Source organism: Drosophila mauritiana, chromosome 2R (assembly GCF_004382145.1).
Source record: "Drosophila mauritiana strain mau12 chromosome 2R, ASM438214v1, whole genome shotgun sequence".
Classification (NCBI taxonomy): Eukaryota; Metazoa; Arthropoda; class Insecta; order Diptera; family Drosophilidae; genus Drosophila; species Drosophila mauritiana.
In genome coordinates this window covers 3,490,954-3,503,706 of record NC_046668.1, presented here as the reverse complement: position 1 = coordinate 3,503,706, position 12,753 = coordinate 3,490,954, and the positions used below count along the sequence as shown (strand labels likewise).

The following is a 12,753-nucleotide window of genomic DNA, read 5'->3' as shown; positions in this document are numbered from 1 at the left end:
ATAACAGAGAATGAGTCCAAGCCGGACAGCTCTGCATCTATCGCCAAGAACGGTAGCACGGGCGCAGAGTGGGTAATGGTGAACCCTCAGCGTCTACCAAAAAGGCCAGAGGCGCTAAAGGTGAAGAAGACGCTTCGTACGCATTGATGCTCTGGAAATTAAAATTGGACCCGATCCTTAGCGAACTGGGTAAACATGTCCGCAAGATATGAAGGGCTCAGCAAGGTAAGCTCTTGCTGGAAGTGAAGGGAAAAGCCTCGGAAAGCGTTCCCAAATTAAAGAGTGTTTACGGGTGCACAAAGAATAGCACTCTCTTGTAACGGAATGGACGAGGCTGTCACATCTTTATGGTTGTTCAATTCCAGGGCGTACTGCTAAATCCAGAGGATGTCAATGGCATTCGCAGAATGCGGGATGGGACGCAGATAGCCGCAGTGCTGATGAATTGTAACCGATAAATGGTCAGGGTCCGCATCATCCAGGTTGTCCGACCCACGAGATGATACAGATGTCTGGGCTACGGACATCGAGCAGCGACCTGCAAGGCGATATCGGGCATACAACTGTCTGCAATGCAGTGAGTTGAAAGCCTCAGGGCTAGGAGAACGGCGAAACGAGCCGGAGATAGTACTCACCACGTGCAGCTCATGGAGGCTTTTAGAAGAAAACGCTTAGATATCAAACTCGTCCAAAGCATGGCTATAAGGAACTGCTGTATAGCGTAGACAGAGACACCTGGAACCTTGCATATAAGCTCGTAACCAACAAGCTAAGAAAGAGTGGGGTAACCCCATCGGACCCTGAGGGCTAGTCGCGTTAAGTAGACCTGACATCCTTAGGGTCACCTTTCAGCAATGTCGATTGGACGGGGTCTTTCCAATGAAAAGCCAGAAAATATTCCTGTTACCGACTTTATGCCAGCTGGATATGGTTGGAAAATTAATCGAACGAATTCTGTATACCCGAATACAGGCAATCACCGAGAGCATCAACGGCCGAGGAAGTCAGCAATATGGTTTGGGGAAGGTCGTGGCGATAGATGGATAGGAGGCAGGAAGTGATACTGTGACTCTGGACTTAAAGAACTCCGTTAACACCGCTAGGTGGCCAGTAATCCTGGGAGCCATGAACAGAATGGGGATTCCGGAGAATCTGAGGATCGTTTCTGGCAGTTACTTTAGGAAACGAGTTTCGGCCCTTACGGATCCTTACGGATCTAGGTCCAAGATCCGTAAGGATCCGTAAGGGCCGAAACTCGCTGTGGAACAGAATTTATGATGGGATCTTTGGCATCATCAGGCCTTTGGTAATAGAGCTGCATTGTTTGGCGGACGACGTGGCAATAACAGCAGTCGGGAAAACAATCGCAGATTGGCAAGACAACTGTAACGCCATAAATGGAGTTGCATGTCATTGCCTAGACTCATGCCCAATGTTGGTGATCCCAGTAGCAAAGGCAACACTGCTATATACTGCACCAATCTGAAGCAATGCTACTAGTGGGCGATCATACCTGAAGGAGCGCGCTCGGTACTACGGTCCATGGCCCCTAGGCTGATTAGAAGATTCAAGACTATGTATATCCAAAGACGAAGCACTAGTCCTGGCAGGCTTGCCGCCAATCGACCTGGATGGCGCTACCCGACTAGAGGCCCACAAGTGACTGCTGGGAGTGTGGCAGAGAAGATGGTAATCGTCGCAACGGGGGAGAAGGTCTTACCAGCTCATCCCTGAGTTGTATGCATGGACTGCCACCTAACACAATTCCACACGGACCCCGGTTGCTTTCGGGTCTATCTACTCCGGTTCCGCCACGTAGAGTCAGCCCAATGCCCGTACTTTGCCGATGGTGAGGAAACAGCTGAGCATGTACTAATGCACTGCTCTAGGCTTGCGGCGAAGATGAAGGAACTAACGGCGTTGACAGGTATTCCGCTTAGCTCGTGCCTATGCTAGCGTATAACGAGGCTTGGTAGCTGGGACACAGAATAATCACTAATATGATGAAACGAGTCCGATCTAATGTGAAGGCCAACAGAGCTGGAAGCTAAAACCAAACACGTTTCCTATGTGGTGGTGGGAGAAGAATACTACCTTGTCGTAAAAGGAGACTAAAGAGCGGAAGGGGGAGCCCCCCACATCCTGTCCAGGCAACCACACAAGTCATAAATTTGGTGGGAAGAACAAACAAACAAGCAAGCAGAACTAAGAAAAACTGTTCATTACACACGATTCTTTAATGTTTCCTCTATCGCATTTATCTTCTCAAGAATCGAGTCGTAAGATACACGGCATCCAATCTGTATGTGTTGGCGGATCACACCACCACCTACTCCAGGAACACGAGTTGTTTTTCCTTCCTCAAAGCAGAATGACCATTTCCTGACCTGAGTCCTAAGTCTCCTCCATGCTGAGAGCGGCCATAAGGTCTTAACCTCCGCGGTTCCTTCACTTTATACTCGCACCTTTCATGTTTCTTTCTTCAATCTCAGTCCATATGGTTGCGATCTTGTGATAGAAAGAGAATGGGCAGAGCGAGAGGCAGGCGGCACAAATTAGAGCAGGACAACAATAGAATAAAGAGTGCGTGCCGGTTTAAAGGAAGCAACAGACTGGGCCAGGAAAACGCCAAGCACAGTAAGCAGCTACAGTCGTGAATGTCAACAAGGAGCAAGATCGCTCCGGCGGGACGTCCCGAACGAAGCAATTCACCGGGTTGAGACACAGGTAGCTGAGGTCTTTTATTACAACGCACGGTGACCGGTAGAGCAGACGTGGGTTAAAGTTTTGGTGTTTCGCCTTTTTGCTCTTAAGGCGTAAGATGCCTGGTGAAGTACAAACGTTCCACCTTAGCCTTTCCTCAAGTATGTGCGGATGAACCTGGATGGGGATGTTCAACGAACTCGTTTCCGCTGTCCAACAGATGTAACGAACTGATGTTGTTGGTCTGAACGCTATGAATTACGTGCGGCGAATGTTTGTGAGTCCCACCAAATTTATTTAGCGTGATCGGCCTGTAGCCATACTTTGCAACTGGAATGTTTGGTTGCTTTCCACTGACACTCGGCACTGGTGGCGAGGAGATGGTTTGTTGGGCTTAGGGAATCGTGCAGCGTTACCAGCTTAGAGTGAACAGCACGGCGGCATCGGCCAACAAACAGCACTAAAAATTATTGGTTAAATGCCGATCAGGCAACGTTTTTAAATACAGAAAAACAAAAACATCCAAAAGAAAAGAATATCAGAGTAAAGTTTATACCCGTTACTCGTGGAGTGAAAGGGTATACTAGATTTGTTAAAAATGATGTAACAGGTAGAAGGAACCGCCCAAAACTGCCGTATGTCCGTCTGTCTGCCCGTCCATATGAACGTCGATATATCAGGAACTATAAAAGCTAGAAGGTTGAGATTAAGTCTAAAGCTTTAAGAGACATATACGGAGCGCAAGTTCCATTCTTCGACATTTTTTCACATTTCATCAGTCTGGTAAATTTCTATCGATTTGCCAAAAAACTTTTTGCCACGCCCACTCTAACGACCCAATGCCGACGAATCGGCCACGCCCACACTTTTTAACGTTATTTAAATTTTTTCTTATTTTATTCCTCAATATCTATCGATATCCCAGAAAAATGGTGAAATTTCGCGTTCGCATTCACACTAGGTGCTCGTATCTGATAGTCGGGGAACTCGACTCTCTTGTTTAAAATTCGTTTCGAAGCAAAACCTCTGTACCTTCTTTTGTTACTTTCATGTCTACTACATCTAGAATGGTTCTGCCCAAAATAGCATCGAAACTCATGTGTTCATCTGGAACTATGTGAAATTCCACCATCATGTGTATGTTTCTTTTTCGACGTGTATGATTTACTTCCAAACGTTAAAAACTGACTCTTGCCTATTCCGGTCAAGCAATGTTCCTTTCCAGTGAGGATGCCGTTGCCGAGCTTAATGAAATCAAGCATAGATCTGCGCTTGTGTCTATGAGTTCTTTTATGGAAGATTTATATGCTTATTTCTTTCAGTTCAAGACCTCAAGCTATAAACAAGCATATTGGTTCTGCCGCATGGTTCTCCAAGTGCACCGTATTTGCATTGCTTTCCTGTTTCACCTCGACCTCGACCGTGCATTGTGCAGTACGATGAGCTGGCTGTCCGCGACGAATGCATTAATAATCCTTCTCCTTGCAATCCTCTTTATTATGTAGAACGGCCCCGCATTTGAAGAACTTACCATAAGAACAAACTCTGGTTTGGAAACGAAACTTTTGAACCACTCATATCAACTGCTCGTTTTTGTAGCATACCTTGTATGTGCCGCGTACTTTCATTAGACTTCGCTCTGCACCCTTAGTTTCTCAAACGTCTTAGCCTGGTACAACATAATTTGGTTGCCTTTGCGTCTGGAACTCCATTCACGAAATACTCCACTAAGCATTATTTGTCTAGATTGACGGGCTTAGCTATTTCTATCATGTAGGGTATCTTCATTCCTTTGCGAACGTTGACCTAACTTGCGAAGATCCTCAGCAGACGATATTTTAAGGGACGATAATTTATAATGAGACTTCAAAAGACTATTTGGTGAAAATAACCAAGGAGTACATGGTCTGTGGTCTCCTGGAAACACTACACCGTGTTCTGTTAACAGTTTAAGGACCGGCAAGAAAATTAATAAAATACTTGTAAACTGTATAAAATTCGGATTATTCATTGTTTTAATCACAAATTGCTAGAGACAGCAAACACGGGTGAACTTTATTCTGACAATATAACTTGAGTGGTATAGGTCTGGGATATCCCGTAAAACAGCTTTGATTATTTTGTGTCGGTTTAGCCCCATTAGGCTTTTATTCTAATAATAAAGATCTGAAAGGGAAATTAGAGCTAAGGCGCCTATGGCCTTCTGCTAGAGTATTACATAGTTTTTATTGCCAAGATAAAGTTATGGTGGATGGACAAAGCTTGTTTTTTCATCTGTAGGTATCGATTCTAAGGTATTGTTAAATATTCAAAAACTTTTTTCCCCGACTCGTTGCAATTCAGACATAAGCATGTTGGGCTATGTGCTAAGTATACTTGGATCTAAATTCTCAAGAACAGTATCTGTTGAATGAAAAATCAAAACGATCAGGTAAATTCCTTTTGCTAGGTACTCTGGTGCTCTTCACAAATATTTGATTTTGAATTTCAAGGGAAGCTTTCAAAAGGGGTCTCATGTGTTCGAATATAATTTCCAAGTCCGGATTAAGCCAAGCACATTGTTTACTTTTATTTTTTTCCCACCAACATTTCATTCTTCAGTCATACAGTTTCTATACATTAAAATTTCTAAAATTTCTATTTTCGTTATTGGGCTACTGATAACTTGAATTGATATTTATAACTACGTTTAACTCAGTTCGCTGGGTCATTAAGCAGATGTTTAACCATTGCTGAGATTCAGCTGAGTTTTCCTGAGTTCCATGGATCTGTTTTCGTGGCTTCAATTTGTTATATTTTTCGGAGAACACATTTCCAAGAGAAGTGGTATTGAAAACTCACCGTAGGCCGCTTAAGTTTCAGCAGCCTTTTTTATATAAGATCTAATGGTTTCTTTTACTACAGAGTTTGTGAGATGGTAGTGGCCTTTGATACGCTATTTTCAGCTTACTGACTTCACGACGGAATATAAATATTGCTTAAAACTTCCTGTTGTTCGGTGGATACCAGTAGGGTAAATTTCAACATTGCACTATGGTCCAGAATTCTTTTTTTTTGGCATAAAGTCTAAATTTTTATGTCAGGACGATATATCCTTTAGCAATTATTTTCTAATAGAAAATTAATCATATAAATAAAAACCAAAAACAAAATTGACCGAAAGCTTCACTAAATCGAGCTTTTAAAGGTGAAGTGTTAAACAGCTGATTGAGAGAATGCAATTTCCGAAAATTTACTTTCTTACTTTTGCATGTGGTATCATCGTTAATCCGCATCCATAAATTATAGTGAAATATGGAAAATAAATGCCAAGGTATGATGTTTTTAACGTATGTAGGTAATATATATGTAGTTGTACTGTTTTTGTGTTGTGTAACGTCCAATTTATGTGTATTTTAACAGAAAATTCTAACGTGTCCCCTGTGTTTCGTGGAGTATAACTAATTTTCTGACAATTTCTGACAAAAGTTAAAAACGTCAGTTTGTACCTTTAACTATTGTCTTTGACGGTAAAGTTATATCTTTTGCCCATTTTTGCTCGTTTTCTTAAAAATTAGATTTTATATAGGCAAGTTCGAGTTCAGACATAGCGACCTCCTGTACATTTGGAGGCGTAACAATAGGCAAAGTTATGTTTCAGATTACGTTTATTCCGCAATCAACAACAATAATCAGGAATCGAAAAAGACAGAAGAGATTGGCAAAAAAATAGTATATTTTGGATTATTCATTAAAAGAAAACTGCCCTAGTGTAACAGACAACTAGACCGATTTATTTCCAAACATATGGCGTCTAAGATAAGAATTCTTGTTAGTGATTTTGAAAACTCACAGACACCCCAGCAAATGGAACGCCGAAACTTATCTTACCAAAATGCAGGAGAAAGATTCAAAAGGAAACTGAAAATGCGAGTGAAGCCCGGAACAAACTTTACAAAAGGAACCGACTGTCACATGCAAGGAAAAATAGTCGGATCAATGATATTTTCCACAGAGCGATAGATTCCTCGGACCCACTATTATCAACAATTTCTTTAAAAGAAAGAGAGAGAAAAATAGGAAAAACCACTTCCGAAGGCAGTAATAAGTCTTATGGAAATGCACTCTAATTTTAAACCTGATCCATGAGACAAAATATTGGATTCACATTCTTATTCTGATTCGAGTTCAGATTCGGAAATTTATAATGTAGAACTAGAAGAAGAAGAGGAAGCGATTATTTTTAAAACAACAATATAAACACTTTTATTAAAACAAAAAAAAAAAAGAATGAAATTTCGTTGACTTCTGAGTCATACCAGTAGTTAATATGGGAGACAAGAGAGGTCGTGGTCGCACAGACTCCAAATTTTGTGCGCAAACTATTTGTGATTTAACAACAAAATGTACAAAGTTTCAAGTCCGTATCTCACTTTTTAGACTTTATGCCAAAAAAATCGAATTCTGGACCACAATGCATTGTATGATCGGTGATTGTGCTGAAAATGTTTTACTCCCATGTGGGTAAATGTGTTCAAATTGTCGGGGAACTCGACTAAATCATTCTTTCTGGTTTTTATTGTTTTTATTCTTGTTATTATTATTATTCTTATTATTATTAGTATTATTATTATTATTTTTAATATTTTTAATATTATTATTATTATTGATATTATTGTTTTTGTTGTTATTATTGTTATTATTATTATTATTATATTTAATTTTAATATTATTATTATTATTAATATTATAAAAATTATTATTATTATTAAAATACAAGTGCGAAATTACCTATTGGGTATCAATCTTGTGAGGATCTGAAGGTCAGCATGTAAATGGAATAAATAAAGTATAACAACTAAACACTTCTTCTTATATGCCTTTATCACGTCGTTCAAAACTTAGCTTTAAACATTATTTACACTAAAAGTATAATATCGAGAATACGTATCAATCCTAATATTATATTTATATATATATTTTATTTCTAGATATGCTCAGTACTCACATTTCAAAATACACTCAGAAGCAGATTATTATAAACTCGAAATTGACGGATATGAAGGTAATGCTGGAGATTCGTTAAATGACCCGTGGTACGGCTCAAATAATAGTCCATTTTCAACATACAATAAAGATAACGATCGGAGCTCGCTCAATTGCGCAAGCATGTTAAAGGTATGTTTTCATTACTATTTTATTCATTTCTATTTTAGTGCTTATTAATATTTGGGCTTTCATATTAAGTTATTGTTTCGGACGCACTTATTAAGTGTTGTACAACAGAATCTGTTGCCCAACATTTTTTTAAATAACCGTTGCCGGGTCACGCAGCCGCCAGAAGTTCCTAAACTTGTTAAGTGTGTACATGCCAACTTTGAAGACATAGTTAAACTAAACGACACATCAGCTGTGCAGCATTATCTTTCTCATCTGTGCAGAGAAACTGTGGGAGGATCTAATCTCGGCTCTCCCGTTTTTTCTCTCTCTCTTGCCCTTCTAGATTAGCTGCTCAATTAGAACAGGTAGGTTTTATATATCTCCCTTCGTAAAAGGTACTATTAATGAAATCAAACTCCAAACGAAAACGGAGGAAAACTACAGATAGTTCACACCTTCACACAAGAAAACTATAGGCCATCTGAGCAGAAAGAATCAAAAACCGAAGCTGTGATGCAAGCCTGCCAATAGAGCCTTATGGAGTTTATGACATTTATGCGTACCCCCGCATAATACATGATGCGTCACCAAAACATTCGGATACACATGCTTGTATCCCACAAATCAAAATAAATAAAGGCTACCTTACGCATAGCTACGTGGATCGCCCATGACGTTTCACAGCGAAAACTTGAACTAGCTCTATTCCTACCGCATTGCAACACCTAAAATCACAAACGCTCCTTTCCAACTCTTCGCCCACCGACTAAAACCGGTTTTTCCATTAGGAATTCCTTAGGCGACTGGGCCAAAAGTGATGCAGACATAGTCACCACATTTGCCGCTGACCTACAAGATGTATTTATGCCAAACGAGGCTACTGCCTGTCGCAGCGTTGACATTTTCTTGCGCCTGATCTCCCATGTTGGCAAATAAACTTTTTGAGTGAAGCGAATTCCAACCGGCGTGCGCAATCGTCTGCATGCAACTGCTCGTATTTTCTACGCATCGATCTATCCAAGCAAGCGTAGTGGTCTATGGTAATAATGTGACAGACATATACTGTGGTCAAAATACCTTCGTAATGCGACATATATTTTTATTTAGGGAGAGATTGTAGCAGGCAAGGTCTCGATCCGATGAATGTATCTTTTGTAAGTGTTCTTAGGATCTACAATATAAAGGGTTCTTAGCGACGCTTATATATGTCTTATATATATTCGAATTGTCGCCGAGCGACGTCGCTGGAGTGGGGGAAGTACTATAGGCACATATGGTATGCGGTCAGTGCTTTGGGCTAGCGTGAGATCGCTGACTATGGAGTTATGTTTTGTTGGCCATCAAGAAAGTGGGTGGGATATGTGTGCGTACCACGTATCCCTCCTTTTAAAAAATAACGTAATTTATGGAGTCATTTTAAATTGATTATACTATTTATATATATATTTTTTTCATGTCGTTTTTTTTTTCATTATCTTATCTGTATTTTTTTAACTGCTTCTTTTTCATTATCTTATCTGTATTTTTGATGAATTGCTTTTCATAAAAAAAAAATAATAGGAAGGAAAAGGCATTAAAAACTTTTTTGTTTTTTGTGTTTGTGCGATTTTTCATAAAATTTTTTTTATAATAAATAAAATATTTTTAGCCTATCCTTGGAACTTGTTGTTTTTTATTCTTTTTACCTGATATACATAATTATATTATTTATGTCCTCTATACTTTCTATCTTATAGGATCCCGTATATTTAGCATCTATTTTTGCGACCTTCTTAATTTCTTAATAAAACTTTATATCCTAATGCCATTTCTATATTTGTCCTTGGCAAGTCATTGTTTTTCTTATTTGGTATTTTATGATCGTTAAGCATTTTCCTTGCTCTTTTATATGCTTCTTCTAATCTCAATTTACTTTCTTTAGCATAGTCATCAATATTATTAAATGGTTCTATGTTATTGGTTGTAATGAAATATTTTGGTGGATTATTACTTCTACCAAAAAGTAATTCGTATGGACAATAATTATGTGCCATAGAAGCGGTTGTGTTGAAGCAGTATACGAAGTATTGAAGCCAAATGTCCCAATCAGTTTTGTCAACCGATGGATAGGATCGTATATATTCATTAAGAGTTCTATGGCTTCTTTCAACTACTCCAACTGTCTGGTGATGATGTGCAGTGGATGTTGTATTTGTTATATTTAAGTATTTGCACAGATCAGATATTACTGAATTCCTATATTCTGTTCCCATGTCCGTAATGAACGTCTCCATTGGACCGTACATCAGAATAAAGGATTCAAATATCTCTCGGGCTACGGTATTTGCATTTTTGTTTGGTATTGGTATGGCAACTAAGTATTTTTTTTTTTGGGTCACATATGCCATTTTCCGATTTTGGTAGTGGGCCAAATGCCTTTTCTGGTGTTTCTGTTATCGTCATTGGTGTTTTGGTACGTTTAATTATTTTTGATTTTTGGCATGATGGACATTTGTTTCGGCACTCTTTTATGTACTTAGGCATATTTTTCCAATAATGATATCATTGCATTTTGGCCAAGATTTGCAATGCCAGTATTTTCTCCTTGTATTGCATCATTATGTAGAGTAGACATTATAGCTTCTTTTTCTATTTCTTTTTCTATTTTGCTCACCGGGTTGAGTAGCGCTACTCTCAATGCGTTTAATTTTTCATTGCCCATATGGTTGAAAGTATCTCTTGAAATATTTTCAAAGATATTTTCCCACGGTGCCATTTTAACTTGGTTTTTTTGTGTATGCTGCTTTTCAAGCCTTTGTAAAAACTGATCTAAATCAGAATTTCCATTAGTGTACAAATCACCAATTTTATATCCTCCAATGTTTTTCTTTCCATGTTTGAAAAAACATATCATATTTTTCACATGCACGCTACATTTAGTACTACGTCGTTTTTAATGACTGTAGACTCTATAATTTCATATTCTTCTCCTGCGCAGGAATTTTGTCAATTTTGAAATTCGGTAGTGTGTAACGAACTGGTTTTCTTTATTTCGCTCGCTACTGGTTGCAGCGGCTAGCTCAGAGAGTTTGTTTGTTCGTCCCACCAAATTTATGATTTGTGTGATTGCCCGACCAAGGAAACGCAATAGGTTCTTAATATAGTCGTTTATTCCGCTGTTTCTTATATTATATTCCGGAGATCCTCTACACCTGCGGCGCTTCTCTTGCAACGCCTCGCCTCCGTGGTACCGCTGGCTCCTTGCCGTGGACGACGAGTCGGCCCGGCTGGGACTAGGATGTTATGGGGCACGGTGTATCGTCCCGGGGCGAGGCAACGCTCGTCCTGGAACCACCTGTACCGACCACTGACTCCACTGTCCGTCGCGAGCCCGCTACGTCGCCGTTGTCTCCTCTGGCAGACCACCCGCCGGTCGGTCTGGGTTTAGGATGTTATGGGGTTAGGGTGTATCGTCCTGGGGCGAGGCAACGCTCGTCCTTGGACCACCTTTACCGACCACTGACTCCACTGACCCTTAGGGACACGACGGGTTCTTGCCTTAGCTTCCGAAGGTCCTTCTGCCGGCCGGAACGGATTTAGGATGTTATGGTGCAGGGTGTATCGTCCCGGGGCGAGGCAACGCTCGTCCTGGAACCACCTTTGCTAGCCACTGACTCCAATGATCCTTGCGACACGTCAGGTTCTTCTACTCCGCTCCCAAGATCTCCACTTGCTTGTGGCGATTCGTCCTTCCAAGTCCTTCGGGCTTCTCGCCGCCCGCTGCTTGCACTGCTTTCTTCCTTCGTTTTACCGCGCGTTCACACTTCCGAGCTCCTTCGATTCACACTCCGACGCTCGGCCACCTTCCGCACGCGATCTCTCTGTCTCAGCAACTGTCCCCCATCCGTGCTCGCGCCTACCCTTTATAGGCTGCAGGGATCCCGTTATTTCCCTTTTTGCGCACGGCCCGCTTGCGTACAAGGTCCAACAGTTGTACCGTTGGTTCACGGTGTGTCCTCTTTGTGCACGCACCTTTACCGGTCGACCTCTGTGACCTTGGTCGACTCGAGTCCAAGGTCCAGAGTGGCACCGTTAGTTCACGGTGCGTCTGCTTTGCCCTTCGTCGCGGCTGTTGCTAGGCCGCACCTCTGCGCGAGACTTGTGGGGAGTTTTGAGACTCCTCACATCTCCCCCTTCCTTCGGGAGTTTTTAAAACTGTTGGTCCCGGCGGTCCTCCGTCCCTTCGTATGTGCAGCTCACCTGTTTTTTTTTTTTCTCCGCCTGGCCACGCGTCACACCCCTCGCCCCCTTAAATGCTACAACTGCCTGTGTTGTTTTAAAAAAACCCAGCCAGATGGTTTTCATTGCCGTCTGGCGTTCTTTATTCTGTGACCATTACTCTCACCTCCTCGCTCCTCCGTACCTTGAGGCGATAGCGCTGTCCGCCAAACTCGAACAGCTTGGCCCAGTGCGTTCTTCGCTTCCGGGCTCCTTGTCGAGCTGCCTCCTCGGCCACCTGGACCGGCCAGTCTTTCGTCGGCAACTCCCTCCACTTTTGCCCGTCCAGCGACGCCTGCCTCCAATGGCCTGGGCGGGGCGGCGGTTGCCGCGCTTCTGGGCACGACGTCTGCCTCGGCAGCTTTGGTGGTGGCGGCGCCTCACCGGGTGCAGGCCAGCTAAACTCCTCCTTCTCCGGGTTGGCCTCTCCCGGGCTCTCCTCCCTCGGGACCTCCTTCTCCGGCCTTTTCCCCTCCGCTCGGGCGCGTAACCTCGGATCGCGTGACTCCTGGTCCGGCGTTCTCCAGCCGATCGCTTCCGCCTCTTCCCAAACCCGGGCTTCCGGCGCGTCCTCGGACTCCACCGATGCGGGCCACGTCCACGTCACCGACTGCTGGTGACACAGCCGCCCGCCCATCTCGAACGTGCGGACCA

The 12,753-nt window shown here is 42.1% G+C and overlaps 1 protein-coding gene across 1 annotated transcript in view; it reads left to right on the top strand.

Moving 5' to 3' along the window:
- The window catches only part of LOC117136207, an 83,550-nt gene that overhangs the window by 51,226 nt on the left and 19,571 nt on the right, over nt 1-12,753 (top strand). The window contains exon 6 of the mRNA XM_033296962.1: nt 7,674-7,860. Within this exon, the coding sequence (XP_033152853.1) occupies nt 7,674-7,860 (187 nt within the window). The remainder of the gene's footprint in view (nt 1-7,673; nt 7,861-12,753) is intronic.